The 18,176-nt window shown below is 42.8% G+C and overlaps 1 protein-coding gene across 1 annotated transcript; it reads left to right on the plus strand.

Annotated features, from left to right (window-relative positions):
* Positions 1 to 2,094: 2,094 nt before the first annotated feature.
* Positions 2,095 to 9,266, plus strand: cycsb (cytochrome c, somatic b). The gene is made up of 3 exons (XM_084321377.1): positions 2,095 to 2,165; positions 5,011 to 5,181; positions 8,037 to 9,266. Exons 2-3 carry the CDS (start codon positions 5,013 to 5,015, stop codon positions 8,180 to 8,182), a joined length of 315 nt encoding a protein of 104 aa, XP_084177503.1. The 5' UTR covers positions 2,095 to 2,165; positions 5,011 to 5,012; the 3' UTR covers positions 8,183 to 9,266.
* Positions 9,267 to 18,176: the final 8,910 nt, after the last annotated feature.

The raw sequence follows: 18,176 nt of genomic DNA on the forward strand, positions 1-18,176 counted from the left end.
TATTTCGACAAGTACATGGGTACCTTAGTGGTGTAGTGTATCTTGTAGACCAGGCCCATTGCAAATGGCTGTACTCTGTCGTCTACTCTAAGCCATCCTAGGTTGTCAAAGTGGGCAGGGGTGAGGTGGGTTTTAGGAGTAAGGTCAAGAAGTAGTCTGACTCTGACCAGTTTGTTTTGTGATGTTTGTAATCTTGTTTTTAGTGCCTTTGAGGTGCTTTGGTACCATGAGGTGCAAGCACATGGGCTACGCTATTATACAGTAATGTCATTATTACACTAAGATCATCTCTTCTATGAGGACTCATATAATTGTATCTCCGCTGTGCCCTGTCTGTCCTTTTTTATACAAAACGACCAACGGCAGTGGTAATTACACCATCATCACTTCAGCTTCATTATTTCACTATTATTTCCTATTATTAGTTACAATAACAAATCATATAGACCACAGTGTGACGGAGGGATTTGAACCTGTGACCAGGATCCACAGGCAACCGCACTAACCAGCTGAACTAAAGGGTCCAACCCGTTAGCAGGTGCTGGTTGACTGCGACCAACTCATCCATAATTTACATAATAAATAATTATAGTATATTTAATTTCAGATCGATATATATATATATATACTGTATAGATAGATAGATAGATAGATAGATAGATAGATAGATAGATAGATAGATAGATAGATAGATAGATAGATAGATAGATAGATAGATAGATAGATAGATAGATAGATAGATAGATAGATAGATAGATAGATAGATAAATAAATAGATACAGCAAAGCTTTATTTTATCTTGTTCATTGTTGCCATGATCTCTTCTTGGTTAAAATATTTTACATCACTTGCTGCACCGGTGTACTGTTATCAAGTATATGACGTCAGAAACGACCGTGACGATAAATCAAGAGAGTGCGCGTGAGGGAGGGGGGGCGGGGGCTGTATGGAGAATTTGATCCCAATGGAGGCATCGCTGACATTCTGTCTTCAGCACGTGGTGTGTGTGTGTGTGTGTGTGTGTGTGTGTGTGTGTGTGTGTGTGTGTGTGTGTGTGTGTGTGTGTGTGTGTGTGTGTGTGTGTGTGCGTGTGTGTGTGTGTGTGTGTGTGTGTGTATGTATGTATGTGTGTGTGTATGTATGTGTGAGAGAGAGAGAGAGAGAGAGAGAGAGAGAGAGAGAGAGAGAGAGAGAGAGAGAGAGAGAGAGAGAGAGAGAGAGAGAGAGCACACACGCGAGTCTGAGCTGAGGGCATCTCAGGAAATTTGTGTGTTCTGTAGCAGAGGGAAAGCTATGTAAACACATCACTTCTCACACGCTCCTAGTCAATCAATCACACTGCCAATGACATAATACAAATAAAAGGTGGATGTAACGTGGCTTAAAACTCAGGAAGAATAATATGAACAGGGTCCATTTCACTGTATGCATGATTTCTCTGCTAACACTTCGTAATAAGTGAGTTTTTTTAAAGGGAGTTTTGATAACTATGCACGTAATTCCAAAATATTATTAACAATCAAAACACATTTAGCAGTGATTATTTATATTATACTGCATACTACAAATTAATAATATGTAATGGATTTATATTAAACAATTATGTCAACTTAAGTATAGTGTTCTACTGTATACTACATATAGCCAATGTAATTAATTGTTGCATAATAATTTGGGTAATAGTAAATTCAACATTGAATCTGTATCTCCTTACAAGGCAGGTGCGTTTCCATGGAGGAACGCCGAGACGGGATTACGTTCCAAACCAAATTCTCGCATCCTTCTATGAACTCTTCACTCCTCGTGTTTACAGATCTGAGACGAAAGTGTCTAAATGTTGGGCCCAGCATGTGACTATTCCTGTTCTTGATCACGGGAATATATTTTTGTAATGCCCTAATCCACTGGTTTTAATAGTAAAACGTCAGTAGGAGACAAACAAGGACACACAGTGACAATGGGACCGTGAAGGAACGATGTATTTTTAATGAATCCTACGAGAGGCGGCACGTGATTGGTTAGCGCCTGACAGATGGCGTCATCAGCCGGTGCCTCTTAAAGCAGTGACCTTGTTTCCGCCCTCATCAGTCTCCCTGTGGAATCCTGCAGCACCGTTCAACGGGGACTTCTTTTATTAACAGAAAACCTAAGATTTTAAACTAAAGGTAATACATTTCATATATCATGTGGCTTTGTTGATTTATCGGGTTCATTATGATTTGGGGAGACATCCGTGGTCGGAAGGAATAGTGAGGTGTGAGAAGAGGAGAGGGATGCTGTGTGTCCTTTGATAATACAGCTCGGTGCCTTTCAGGTTATACTCAAGATTCATTTATTGAATGACAGAAACTGACTCTGATATGAAAGAGGTCTGATCTCTGACAGTTGAATAGCTGGTATTTATTCGAGAGGTTTGCTGAGTGATTTCACAAGTGAGATTATGATCGAGATTTGGTGTCATATACAAATCTGTATTACTTTTGGATTCAAGATTGAAGCATCTTTTTCATTCTTAAACGTGGAGTTATTACTATTTAGAAACTATTTCGTGTTATTGAGCCGCATGTGTCCTGGCCAGCTAATAGTCCAATTTAATCTCCAGCCATTTCCTTTCAGTCAGAATATCAGTTTGAGTTGAACTGTTGGGGGGTCGCTGCTATGCCTATAGTCTGTCCTTGAAAGGGACCGAGGAGGATGCTACCTACCAGCCCGCCATGTCGGGTACTGATCTGATCCTGGATCAGTACCAGAATGCTTAGACCAGAACAAGGACGAGAGACTATGTTTCATTTGTTTCCTTCATATTTGCACATTTTGTAAGTAGTGGTACAAATGAGAAATGAGTAACATACAATGATACAATACCACAACCTATATAGGCAGGAAAACTACACCCATTCATCCTCACGGTGTCGCTAATGTTCACTACATGGAGCTCGTGAGGGGGAGGGAGCGCGTGAATGAATGTTGATTAGAGCGTTGGCGGAGAGAGAGAGAGAGAGAGAGAGAGAGAGAGAGAGAGAGAGAGAACTTGCAGCCAACCAGTCTTTGTACCTGTTTCTCTGTGTTTGTTATCGGTATGACATATTGTATAGAAGAGTATAATAACTAAACCTTTTAAAATATTATGTTATGTGCTGTTTGACTCCGCTAGAGGTGTCGGTGACGGGGGGGGGGGGGGGGGGTCCTATCAGCCGGTTACTCAGAATGACCTTCCCAACATGGCGCCGACAGAGATTTTGGTGCATATGGGGTTTAAAATAATCTGTACGCCCTCTGGTGGAGCCCACAAGTGCTACAGTCGCCACTGTTACCTCAGGTGACTCGTAGGAGGCGGCAACAACCTCCTTCCTGCCTCACGTATGAGGGTGTTTACCTTAAGTGACCTTCAAGAAGACAGTGAATAAACTTGATGACATATTGAGGACAAAATAATCAGCCACAGAGTCGACCCACATGACAAATTGACTGATTGATTGATCGATTGATTGATTGATTGATTGATTGAAAACTTTATTAACAGATTGCAGAATGGGTACAATATACAGTACAGCTCAATACACAAAATTGTTAATGGGATGCAGACCAGAGAAAGACTTTCGTCTAGTTTACATCAGGGTCCCCCATTTTCAATTAATCAGGACATCAGGACTGTCATGCTGGCTTGTGAATTAATTAGTGAATAACATTTCTACTCTTGTCATGTGGGGACTCCCATTTTGTGTAGCGGATTTATTCACACACGAGACTAGAGCCATTATGATATCGGTAGTGTTCCCTGGCAGACATCTTGGCTGTCACACAACAAGGTGATTGAAATCAAATAACAAGTTCTTTAACATTCAATGACAACAACCATGGCCAATGATGAGCTGTGGCATTTCACCGTATTGGTTGGTATGACATGTGAGAATACTATGAATATGCTCCTAGACTACATTTGTGGGACCAGCTACTTGTTGCTACAGTCCACAGCGTTGTTTCACTTTAAATGACCTTCAAGATGGCACGGGCCAGATCCAAGCACAGCAAAGGCCTTTAATGGGACGTTCACTGTAACTCTCAATGTGTCTGTTTTCTAAATGCGTGTTGTGAGTTATAGCCCCTTTTAACCATTACTCGAATTAAAAAGGATTGAAAGGAAATGGTTGAGTAGATGTTCCTTCATTCGTGGTCACAAAATCAAATTAATAAATTTGACACACATCTCATCCAGTAATTACTCTGTGTTTACAGCAGAGCGGTGTTGCCATGGCTACAAGACGACACCCTCCACTACTGCCTCAGGGCTTGTGTGTGTCCACCAGGGACGTTTTATGAGTTGTCAGCTCCTTTCTGTCATTCATTTCTATGCTGGAGACGCGACAGGCGCGCTCCTCTTCCCAGCGCCGCGCCTCGCGTTTTATGAGCTCTCGGCAGCAGCATTTTTGGTCGGAGCGCTCCCAGTTCATAAAGTTGAAACTAGTTCAACTTTTGGAAAGGAGCGTGCTCATCAATGTAACTCATCGAGGAAGGGGCGGAGCCGCGGCTGGCGCAAGCCTCAGAAAAACGCTCAGAGCTTTTTTTTTCTTTTTTCAAAGCGGTCCGCCTTGAAAAAAAGGCTTTTAGTGGACACATAGCCTCAGGCAGTCTTATAAAAAATAAATAAAAAATTAACCCCAAAAGTACATGTCAAGAAAACCAGTTTTAATCCTACAACCTGCAGTACAACCAAAATTACTTTTAAAACTACTCTATTGAAGAAAGAGAGACTTTCCAGCTCAATGTACCAGTATTTCACAGTGGCTCAGGAGGTAGAGCGGTCGTCTGGTAATCAGAAGGTTCCCGGTTCAATTCCGGCTCTTCCCGGCAGCGTGTCAAGGTGTCTTAACCCATAATGGTCGCCTCCACCGTCAGTGTGTGAATGCGAGGCATACGTTGCAAAGCACTTTGGATAAAAGCTCTATATAAATACAGTCTATATTTACCATTGTGAATTTGACCTCCCCTAATCTCTCTGTCCTTCTCTAGCTATGGGAGACGTTGGAAAGGGCAAGAAGGCATTCGTCCAGAAGTGCGCTCAGTGCCACACAATAGAGGAGGGAGGGAAGCACAAGGTGGGACCCAACCTGTGGGGCCTGTTTGGGCGCAAGACGGGCCAGGCGGAGGGCTACTCCTACTCAGACGCCAACAAGAGTAAAGGTGAGACAACCGCTGCTTAGATGGGATGCTTGGACATGTGGCTCCAGGGCTAGAATGGGGCGCCTGGGAGGGATTCGGACCGTCAACTCCTGGACCAACATTAGATTTACCCAGCCAGCTGCTCCTAGTACTACTTCTGCTACTTCAACTATTACTGCAACAACTGCTATGAATACTTATGCGACTAATGCTATTCCCATGAAACTTAGGCTTTTATTAGTTTCAATCACTGAACTCAACCAGCCTATAGGCTATATGGGACAGGCCTTTATGGACTGCATTTATATCAATTATATCAACTATTTATATAAACTCTTGCTCAGAAAAAATGGGAAATACTATAATATTACTTGTATAAAAATTAGGCTCAGCAGCTACTGTGCAGAGAGTCAGACCTTCAGCACCATTGAGATCGGCCTTTATTTGTCAAAACGTGCAACCACACCTGGCCAGACTCGGCTTCTATTTAAGCATTACATCACACGCAGGAGTGGTTTGTGACCAATAAACCATGCCTAGGGGTGGTCGTTAGGCCCGAGGCGCAGCCGAGGGTCGTTAGACCCCCCTAGGCATGGTTTATTGGTCACAAATCACGACTGCACGTGGTGTAAAGCTTTTATACAACTGCCAGATTCATCCAACCTTATTTCTATACAATAAACACACATTAATCGAAGATTTATTGAAAAAACCATCCGCCAGAAAAAGTAGTTCCCACAACTACAAAAAAGACAAGTTGCCTCCATGTGGAAGCAGCTTGAAGTGCATCCAACCAAACTAACACATCCAACTGTGTATTATTGGAATGATTGAGAGAAGTTGCCTCATGTGGAAGCAGCTTGAAGTGCATCCAACCAACTAACACATCCAACTGTGTATTATTGGAATGATTGATTGAAAATTTTATTACCAGATGCAGAATGGGTACAATACAGTACGGCTCAATACACACAATTGTTAAGGGAATGCAGACCTACTTTCCATAGAACTTCATTCTTAGATGCTTCTATATAAAGTAGGTAAAACAAATTAAAAGGTTTTCTTTGCCCTATAGGAAAAAAAACGTTTTCTTTGCCCTATAGGAAAAAAAACGTTTTCTTCGCCCTATTTTTTTATTTATTTCTTTTAGCCTAAACTTAACCAGTTGGAAACCAGGGGTACAGTAATAAAATTAGCAATCAACCAATCAATCAATTCAATAGACCATGCTCACTTAAAACAGCGCTGCTTCTCTCTCAGTCTGACTCCCCCGCTGTTGCAGACAGGAGTGTGTGTGTGTGTGTGTGTGTGTGTGCGTGTGTGTGTGTGTGTGTGTCACGGTGTGTGTGTGTGTGTGCGTGCGTGTGTGTGTGTATGTGTGTGTGTGTGTGTGTGTGTGTATGTGTGTGTGTGTGTTTGTGGGTACGCCAGCGTCGGACAGTGTGAGAGAGAACGCTGCAGTCAGTAGAAAGTAGGAAGGAAGAAATTTAAATCAATCAATTAATCTATCAATCAAACCGCGATTTTTCTTTTGTTCTAGATTGACTCAAGACCCATCAATTACATCATCCAACATTGTTTAAAGGACTAACAAATTCCCCTTGACAGAATCGCTTCATATTTAGTCGTTATGGTGCTTTCAACATAACCATTTGTTGTCCGCGATCTTGTTTTCTCCCGGAGTGAGCCGGGGAGGGTTATGTGATTCGGTTGTGGGCGGGTCCTGAGCCCAGGACCGTGGATTGTTGCCAATAAAGACGTGTGAATGGCCAATCAGAATCGAGAAATTTGCATGCCGTTGTATAATGGGAGTTTTACGGTACTACCACTGCTACTGCCATTAGTACAACTAGCGCTGTTCCAGGTGGAATTTATGCTAGCAAAACATTTGTTTACTCTTGTTGGGTGAGAAACCTCTATCCTATTAGGTTTAGGTTTAGGTTTAGGTTTACTATTAGGTTTACGGCCCTCCAAGCCAGAAGAAGGAGGGGACCACTGACGGACTGGACTGGGATGCTGAGAGTCCAGCCTCTCATGATCACACCGTCCTCTCCTTGTTGCTCCTCCTGGCTTGGAGAGCAGAAGCTCCCAGTCCTCAGCTGTGTGGACAGCAGAGTTGATCTGACAGAGTTCTCACACTGTCCTGTTTGTCTCATACTGAGTGTCTCATACTGAGTGTCTCATACTGTCCTGTTTGTCTCATACTGAGTGTCTCATACTGCACTGTTTGTCTCATACTGAGTGTCTCATACTGTCCTGTTTGTCTCATACTGAGTGTCTCATACTGCACTGTTTGTCTCGTACTGAGTGTCTCATACTGAGTGTCTCATACTGTCCTGTTAGTCTCATACTGAGTGTCTCATACTGAGTGTCTCATACTGTCCTGTTTGTCTCATACTGAGTGTCTCATACTGAGTGTCTCATACTGTCCTGTTTGTCTCATACTGAGTGTCTCATACTGAGTGTCTCATACTGTCCTGTTTGTCTCATACTGAGTGTCTCATACTGAGTGTCTCATACTGTCCTATTTGTCTCATACTGAGTGTCTCATACTGTCCTGTTGTTTGTATCATACTGAGTGTCTCATACTGAGTGTCTCATACTGTTTGTCTCATACTGTTTGTCTCATACTGAGTGTCTCATACTGTCCTGTTTGTCTCATACTAAGTGTCTCATACTGTTTGTCTCATACTGTCCTGTTTGTCTCATACTGAGTGTCTCATACTGAGTGTCTCATACTGTCCTGTTGTTTGTCTCATACTGAGTGTCTCATACTGAGTGTCTCATACTGCTTGTCTCATACTGAGTGTCTCATACTGCACTGTTTGTCTCATTCTGTCCTGTTTGTCTCATACTGAGTCTGTGTTTCTCCTCAGGCATCATATGGGAGGAAGGCACGCTGATGGATTACCTAGAGAACCCCAAGAAATACATTCCAGGAACCAAGATGATCTTCGCGGGCATCAAGAAGAAGGGCGAGCGCCAGGATCTGGTGGCGTACCTCAAATCAGCCTCGTCATAAGGCCGCCACAATATACCTGCACCATATTTCATCTCAATGCGTTGTGTTTGATATATATAATTTATGTTTAATTGCTTGTATGATAAATTACGTCTTTATTTATTTTGTTGCTTTAAAAGGAAGTCCTTCCCCTGTGAGCCAATGAGCTTGCACGCACACCGTTATGCCACTTCCTCTCTGAGGCAGGACGTGATGTATTATACAGGCTGTTAAACATAAAAAACTGTCCCTTTTTTTCTTTTCTTTTTGAATCTGTACCAAGATTCAAGAGGTTTATTTATCACATACATACCATGACAACGAGAAGAACAGTTATCATTTAAAAGGGAAAAAAAACACTGATCACAATAGGTCGCCCGGCCCGACCTGTCACTCATACTGTTTCCATGACAACACGCTAGCCGAGTCAACCCCATCTTTAAACCATCAAATAACTCATGAAGGAAGACTGGATACAGGGTCAGACAGCGGTGAACCGGTGCCGAGACGTGGGTTAATTCTGTGAGCCGAGAGGAGAAAGACACTGAAGGGCACACACCTCCCATGTCATCACCGCTGTTGGTTCCAATGTGCCGGACAGACAGAAAGATATCGCATGTTCAATAACTCTGGTCGGAACCTACGCTTTGTGTTCTTCTAGAGCTCCGTCCAGAGTCTGTTCTGATTGGTTACTGAAGCAGCCCCTCCTTATCCTGAGAGAGCCATAGAGAGACAGAGTTGAATCCAGGTGCTAGATGGGATGCAAACACTGCACACTCCACAACAACATCACCGTCATGGTGAGAGGGCCAGCATGAGTCACCGGTTGCCTAGCAACAGCCGTGGAGCAGGATCATGGGGCTAACATGGCTGCTACTGAAGACTACAAAGACAAAACTCTGTGTCTACCTATGGCTCACACCCCCACCCACCCCCCAGTAAAGGAGGATTATTGTATTTACCTGGTTTCACAGGCCTGAGAGAAGAAAGTTTGTTTTAACTTGTTTTACTGTAAAGTTGTAAAGTATTTTTGCTGGGGCTGCTTGTTAACTGTAGTAGAGGCAGCTATGTGCACATCGACTGGATGGATGAACGAACAAAAGTAATAAATACATTAATGAAAAAGAACATGGCAGGTTGTCTTCTTTCTGGTTTTAATGTTGTGTTGAATCAGCTGCTATAGGAAACTAAGGAACACAATTGATTCAGATGAGCAGTGTTTTCAATCCTAGTTACCATAACATGGTAAATGTGGGTTGTGTTCATTCATAGACAGTTAAAGACGGTAGAGGTTGAGTTTGTCCTGGTGATTTATCACATTCAGACAGTAGATGTTGAGTTTGTCCTGGTGATTTATCACATTCAGTTAAAGACAGTAGAGGTTGAGTTTGTCCAGGTGATTTATCACATTGAGTTAAAGACGGTAGAGGTTGAGTTTGTCCAGGTGATTTATCACATTCAGTTAAAGACGGTAGATGTTGAGTTTATCCAGGTGATTTATCACATTCAGTTAAAGACAGTAGAGGTTGAGTTTGTCCAGGCGATTTATCACATTCACACTTTCACACTATTAATCTTAAATAAATAAAATTACTTTACAACTTGGATAAGTAATGTATCATAATTAGGAGTAATATGCTCCAATACTGAAGGGGGCATTTTCCACATGGTGGGGGGCTTTTAATATGTAAAGAAAGGAATCCTACGTAGACCCACTATGCACTTATAAGGGGGGCTTTTAGCCCTGTGGTACCCTACTAGTAATATTAGCAGTGGTTGATACAACTGAACCTGGGAGATGGTGGCTGAGTGTGTGTGTCTGATACACACACACACACACACACACACACACACAAGAGCAGCGGACAAGGGTCTCCCTGTCAAGATATTAATAGATATGACACAGCATTACTTATGACCAACAGGTGTTGAGTGTGTGTGTGAGAGAGAGAGAGAATAGCACTAGGTGTTCATACAGATTGGCCTTTGTCCTGTTATTCAGAATGGGATAAACACTGCCAGGGTTAGGGGTTCCATTCCCTGTGTAGCTCAATGGGTAGAGCAAGGCACTAATACTGCCAGGGTTAGGGGTTCCATTCCCTGTGTAGCTCAATGGGTAGAGCAAGGCACTAATACTGCCAGGGTTAGGGGTTCCATTCCCTGTGTAGCTCAATGGATAGGGCAAGGCACTAATACTGCCAGGGTTAGGGGTTCCATTCCCTGTGTAGCTCAATGGGTAGAGCAAGGCACTAATACTGCCAGGGTTGGGGTTCCATTCCCTGTGTAGCTCAATGGATAGGGCAAGGCACTAATACTGCCAGGGTTTGTCACGGCTGAGCGTATATTGAACCCAATATGCAGACACAGAGACAATGCAGACAGGTCTTGGTATAACCCAAAAGACTGGTATTTTATTATAGCAAGGGTGGAACAGTCCAGACAGAGGTAGGTCATAAACAGAGGAGGTATTCGTACAGTCCAGGGGGCATATATGGAGCAGGGTAGTCACACAGGCGTGGGGTCGTAAACACGGGATCAGATACTCAGACGGTCGGGGGAGTGGGCAAGGAGAATGGTCAGGCAGGCGGAGGTCATACACGGGATCCAGGAGTAGTGAACAGGACGTGGAGCCAGATGGAGGACTGAGAATACTAAACTACGATCAGGCAGCATGATGAAATCTGAGCCAGGTCTATGTAGGTGAAGCAATCAGCACACAGATGTCAATCAGCTGCTCCCTGTGCTCTCACACACCTGACTCCGTGCCTGTAATCAGAGAGAGAGAGAGAGAGAGAGAGAGAGAGAGAGAGAGAGAGAGAGAGAGAGAGGGCAGGAATAGGGTGTGACAGGGTTAGGGGTTCCATTCCTTGTGTAGCTCAATGGGTAGAGCAAGGCACTAACGCTGATCAACTGTTCTATTATATATACTGTACTGCTGATCAACTGTTCTATTATATATACTGCTGATCTACTGTTCTGTTATATATACTGCTATACTGCTGATCAACTGTTCTGTTATATATACTGATATACTGCTCATCAACTGTTCTGTTATATATACTGCTGATATTATATATACTACTGATCAAGTCTTCTATTATATACTGCTATACTGCATCTCAGTTTGTTCAAGTAAAGTGCTTTTCCATGATTGGCTGCAATCAAATATGGTGAACGATGATTGGCTGCAGCCTAAAAGTTAATTCATTAAGCCCCTCCCACACTCTCACCTCTAACTGACCTCCCAGAATCCTTAGCCAGGTGATAGTGTGTGTGTGTGACAGTATTCTACAAAGGTCATCAAAATCAGACCAACACAACAAATGTGTGTGTGTGTTAGTGAGTAGTGTGTGTCAGTGTGTAGTGTGCGTGTTAGTGTGTGTTACAAAGGTCGTCATTATCAGAACAATGCTAAGAGTGACATATATTGTAACAATCAGCGTGTACCCATAAACACGCATGCACACACGCACTCACTCTCACTCGTCAGTCTGCAATGTCACAACTTCCCAGCAGGCTAAAGCATGTACCACGTAGTCAAAGCGTCACAGGTTCAGATCCTCCCATGTTTCCTGTTGCTATTCACTGTCTGATAGAGCAGATCAGGGTTCAGATCATATTTGGAAGGAAATCATTAACAATATGAGGAAATGCTGTTTCTCCTAATATCCCTCTACCTCCCTCCCTCTCTCCCTCTCTTATCAGACGAGTCAATAAAATAAATATTTGTGCTGCAACTGGTGATTAATAATTGTGCACTTGATGTTGTTCAGATGGAGTTCCCTGTGTTTTAATGTAGATCTGTTGGAAATCTGTGTTCTAAGAATAAGAATATCCTTTATTAATCCCTCACTGGGAAATTCCAGTGACACACACATACAGCTCATCGTCTCATTAACAACATCATATCACAATTAGGGATGTCCGATATTATCGGCCGACCGATATTATCGGCCGATATCGGCAGTAAAATGTGATATCGGAAAATATCGGTATCGTTTAAAAAAAAAAAAAACAATAACAATATTTGTTATATATATATCCAGTGAAATTATTAGTTACCTGAAATTATTCAGTTTTTTGGACGGGGAAACCCTTCATATATCGGTATCGGTTGATATCGGTTGATATCGGTATCGGAAATTAAGAGTTGGACAATATCGGAATATCGGTATCGGTAAAAAAGCCAATATCGAGCATCCCTAATCACAATCATTACATTTTTACAGTAACAATGGCACAACATAAATTCAAACAGGCATGTACATCTGTTGACACATGTCGACTACAGAATGCCTGAGACACCATATGCGATAGTCGGCTGCAGCAACACCCTGCTGTGTTCTAATGTAGATCTGTTTGGAGATCTGCTGTGTTCTAATGTAGATCTGTTTGGAGATCTGCTGTGGTCTAATGTAGATCTGTTTGGAGATCTGCTGTGTTCTAATGTAGATCTGTTGGAGAGATGCTGTGTTCTAATGTAGATCTGTTAGAGCTGCTGTGTTCTAATGTAGAGCTGCTGTGTTCTAATGTAGATCTGTTAGAGATCTGTGTTCTAATGTAGATCTGTTGGAGATCTGTGTTCTAATGTAGATCTGTTAGATATCTGTGTTCTAATGTAGATCTGTTGGAGATCTGTGTTCTAATGTAGATCTGTTAGAGATCTGTGTTCTAATGTAGATCTGTTGGCGATCTGTGTTCTAATGTAGATCTGTTAGATATCTGTGTTCTAATGTAGATCTGTTGGAGATCTGTGTTCTAATGTAGATCTGTTGGAGATCTGCTGTGTTCTAATGTAGATCTGTGTTCTAATGTAGATCTGTTGGAGATCTGCTGTGGTCTAATGTAGATCTGTTTGGAGATCTGCTGTGTTCTAATGTAGATCTGTTTGGAGATCTGCTGTGTTCTAATGTAGATCTGTTTGGAGATCTGCTGTGGTCTAATGTAGATCTGTTTGGAGATCTGCTGTGTTCTAATGTAGATCTGTTGGAGAGATGCTGTGTTCTAATGTAGATCTGTTAGAGCTGCTGTGTTCTAATGTAGAGCTGCTGTGTTCTAATGTAGATCTGTTAGAGATCTGTGTTCTAATGTAGATCTGTTGGAGATCTGTGTTCTAATGTAGATCTGTTAGATATCTGTGTTCTAATGTAGATCTGTTGGAGATCTGTGTTCTAATGTAGATCTGTTAGAGATCTGTGTTCTAATGTAGATCTGTTGGCGATCTGTGTTCTAATGTAGATCAGTTAGATATCTGTGTTCTAATGTAGATCTGTTGGAGATCTGTGTTCTAATGTAGATCTGTTGGAGATCTGCTGTGTTCTAATGTAGATCTGTGTTCTAATGTAGATCTGTTGGAGATCTGCTGTGGTCTAATGTAGATCTGTGTTCTAATGTAGATCTGTTGGAGATCTCCTGTGGTCTAATGTAGATCTGTGTTCTAATGTAGATCTGTTGGAGATCTGCTGTGGTCTAATGTAGATCTGTGTTCTAATGTAGATTTGTTGGCGATCTGCTGTGGTCTAATGTAGATCTGTGTTATAATGTAGATCTGTTGGAGATCTGCTGTGTTCTAATGTAGATCTGTTTGGAGATCTGCTGTGTTCTAATGTAGATCTGTTTGGAGATCTGCTGTGTTCTAATGTAGATCTGTTTGGAGATCTGCTGTGGTCTAATGTAGATATGTTTGGAGATCTGCTGTGTTCTAATGTAGATCTGTTTGGAGATCTGCTGTGGTCTAATGTAGATCTGTTTGGAGATCTACTGTGGTCTAATGTAGATCTGTTTGGGGGTCTGCTGTGGTCTGGATCTCTTGTGATCCTTGACGTGAAACGTTTGTGAATGAATTAATGAAAACTTTATTTAACAGATTGCAGAATGGGTACAATACAGTACGGCTCAATACACACAATTGTTAAGGGGATGCAGACCTGAGAAAGACGTTTGTCTTGTTTCCATCAGGGTCCCCCATTTTCAATTCATATAGACATTTATGACATACACAACATACATGACATTTATGGCATAGGGACATATAGGTATTTAGTACTGATACATTTGTGACATAAACGGTATTCAAATATACAGTACTGTTACCCCTAGATCCTGACAGAGTATATACATATGATGGGGAGGGGACTGTACATTAGGAGGGGGTGGGTGGGTGGGAGAGAGATATACATACGGCGGGGAGGGAATATATACATGCGGTGGGGAGGAGACTGTCTATTTAGGAGGTGGTGGGGGTTTTGGGCATTTACGGTGGCCAGTTTCGAATTGCAGCCTCCCGTAGGTGCTCTTTAAGAGCGGTTTTGAATGTGGGTAGGGATTCACATTCCTTTACAGCTTTGGGTAGGGCGTTCCACATTGATGTGGCATAATTGCGAAACGTATTTAGTCCCTTGTTTGAGCCGAATCTGGGTTTAACATGATTTGTTGAGCTTCCTCTGGTGTAGTGGTTGTGGTATTCACTGACCTTTGGGAAGTATTTTGACATGTACATGGGTACCTTAGTCGTATAGTGTATCTTGTAGACCAGGCCCATTGCAAGTTGCTGTACTCTGTCGTCTACTCTAAGCCATCCTAGGTTGTCAAAGTGGGCAGGGGTGAGGTGGGTTCTGGGGGTAAGGTCAAGTAGTAGTCTGACCAGTTTGTTTTGTGATGTTTGTAATTTTGTTTTAAGCGCCTTTGAGGTGCTTTGGTACCATGAGGTGCACGCATAGTCGTAGTACCGTTGAATGAGTGCTCCTGCCAGAGTCTTCAGGGTATTCTTGTTTACCAGAGAGGAGATCCGGTACAAGAATCTAGTTCGTTGGTTGACTTTTTTTATTACATTGGATGCCATTTTGTCACAGGAAAGATTTGCCTCTAGGATGGAACCCAGGTAGGTAATTTCATCTTTCCTTGTGACAATATTGTCACCCACTGCAACTGAGAAGAGGTCGGTCTTGCTGAGTTTGTTATTTGACCGGAAGAGAATGGACTCTGTTTTGCCCATGTGTAATGATAGTTTGTTATCAGCGAGCCATATGCAGATTTTGCCTAGTTCCGAGCTGAGGGTTTTTTCAACCTGCAACTTGTTCTTGTCAGAGACCAGCAGGGCTGAGTCGTCCGCAAACAGGAACAAGTTGCAGTCACAGGCTGACGACATGTCATTTGCATAAATTAGGAAGAGTAGCGGTCCTAGTATGCTTCCTTGTGGAACACCACAGCTCACTGTGAGGGGGGGGGGGGGGGGGTAGAGTACCGTTTACCTCTACCATCTGTTCTCTCCCCTCCAGATAGGATTGCATCCAACTCACTGATAAGCTATCAAAACCAATTGCTTTTAGCTTGTCAATCAGAATGGAGTGATTGACAGTGTCGAAGGCCTTTTGTAGGTCCAGCATGACCATGCCGCAGTATTTGCCCGCGTCCACCTCTTGTTTGATGTGGTCGTTCAAATAGAGAAGGCATGTGTCAGTGGAGTGGGACGTTCTGAAGCCAGATTGGAATTCGTAGATTAGATTTTTTTCCGCCAGGTACTTTTCGACCTGTTCGAAGACTATTTTCTCCATGACTATCGAGATGGAGGTAAGAATAGAAACAGGGCGGTAGTTGCCTGGGTCTAATTTGCTGCCCTTTTTGTGCAGAGGGGTCACTCTTGCAATTTTGAAGTCCTTGGGGACGTGTCCCTGTTGTCTAAACGAGTCCCTGAATAGATCCATCATCTTCACTATATTACATTCAACTAAACTACACAGCACTCAACTAAACTAAACTTAACTACACTACACATTCTGTAATGTAGGACAATGCCCCCACCTTGTGGCCAGAGGTAGAAAGAGTCAAAGGTGTCTGTTCAGAGAGCCTGATGCATTATTTTTTCCTGTAGCCGCATTTCTCAGAGACGCTCTCTGATTGGCCGACGCCTGTTTCTACACTGGTTAAGCTTAGGCACTCTTTCGAAGTTGGTTAAGGTTAGAGTTTGTCTTAGAGCGTGACGGCAAGTTCTTTCGACGGTTAAGCTTAGGCACTCTTTCGAAGTTGGTTAAGGTTAGAGTTTGTCTTAGAGCATGGCGATAGAACGCTAGGTAGTTTGCAGGCTGTTCGACGAGGAAATGGGCAAAGACACAGCTCGTCACGCGATTGGGCAAACATGTCAGTGGCCAATCAGAGAGCGTCAGGCAGTGGCCAATCAGAGAGCGTCTCCGAGAAATGCGGCTACGGGGGCGCAGGTGTATTTCCTGTCACCTGTTCAGAGGGCCTGAGCTTGGGCGCGTCTCTACTTTTCGTAGCTCCATTTCTGCAGACCCCTCTCTGATTGGTTGAGCCCATTTCTGCAGACCCCTCTCTGATTGGTTGAGCGAAGCCCCTCTCTGATTGGTTGAGCGAAGCCCCTCTCTGATGGCAAAAGGCGGATGTAATGTTATCATATCAAGAAGATAAAAAGAAATGTACTACCAGATTCGCGTATAACATTATTTCGCGTGACTTCGCGGTTTATTCATAACGTTATGCACATTTCACAACACAGCCATCATGCACCTTGTTGTGTATCCTGTTTATTTTTCCTCATTATTATATTCAGAGTTAATTATATTATTTACACTGTCTTTCTTCTATTATAACCCTGCCCATTTGATGTTCCCAAATCATATTCAGAAAGTATCACAGAGACTTCTATTGACCAAGGAATTAGTTATTATTAGTAAGACACAACATTTCCGTAGCAATCCGACATTGACCACCAGACTCTTTCTCTTAAGGCATTAACTGGGTTAATTAATATAAATGTTATATTGTAACTGTCTAGTTACACATTGGTTCCGAAACATGTATGTTCCAGGCTGCAATTAAAACTTTGAATCTGAGAGAGCTCTGGTCAGCGAAGCCGGCGATGCGAGCGATTATTATTGGTTTTTAATGACAAACCAATTACATAATCCAACATATGTGTAAAGGCACACACAACATATTCCAGTTAACGGTATATTTTTTTAATGATTCGTTATGGCGTAATCAATACTTCCATGCGTATAAATTGCGTTCGCGACCTCCATGTTTTGGGGGTATTTATCAGAAAACTCGGATCCGGGATTCAGCTCCCATCCGTCGGGCAAGAACTGTGGGTTTTCAGCCTCTCTCTCTGGAGCTTAACGGAGTTTCGATTCCTGGCTAGAGGCGCTTGTCGCAGCTCATGCGCATGCGCGCGCTCGGCCAATCAGAGAGGGGTCTGCAGAAATGGGCTCAACCAATCAGAGAGGGGTCTGCAGAAATGGAGCTACGAAAAGTAGAGACGCAGCTTGCGCCCAGGTGTATTTCCTGTCACCTGTTCAGAGGGCCTGAGCTTGGGCCCAGGTGTATTTCCTGTCACCTGTTCAGAGGGCCTGAGCTTGGGCCCAGGTGTATTTCCTGTTACCTGTTCAGAGACCCTGAGCTTGGGCCCAGGTGTATTTCCTGTTACCTGTTCAGAGGGCCTGAGCTTGGGCCCATGTGTATTTCCTGTTACCTGTTCAGAGAGCCTGATCTTGGGCCCAGGTGTATTTCCTGTTACCTGTTCAGAGACCCTGAGCTTGGGCCCAGGTGTATTTCCGGTTACCTGTTCAGAGGGCCTGAGCTTGGGCCCAGGTGTATTTCCTGTCACCTGTTGATATCAACACTGCAACAGGAAGTGAACTTGGGCCCATTCAGAATGTTTATGTTGTCTATAGATGGGCCACTTGGACAAACTATGTCTTTGTATTTTTCAATTCAATTCAATCGTTGAGACTCGATGAGATCATTGAGAGCAAGCTCTCATTTACAATGATGTCGAATTTTACAGGCACATTAAAACAGATAAAAACACAAAATAAAGATAAAGGGGGGAAAAAGCTTAGATAATGAATAAATAGGACAAAAAACTAAAAGGATGTTTTGATTGATTGATTGAAAATTGTATTAACAGATTGCAGAATGGGTACAATACAGTACAGCTCAATACACACAATTGTTAAGGGGATGCAGACCAGAGAAAGACTTTCGTCTTGTTTACATC

The sequence above is a fragment of the Notolepis coatsorum genome (genome assembly GCF_963971535.1).
Source record: "Notolepis coatsorum genome assembly, chromosome: 9".
NCBI classification, from domain to species: domain Eukaryota; kingdom Metazoa; phylum Chordata; class Actinopteri; order Aulopiformes; family Paralepididae; genus Notolepis; species Notolepis coatsorum.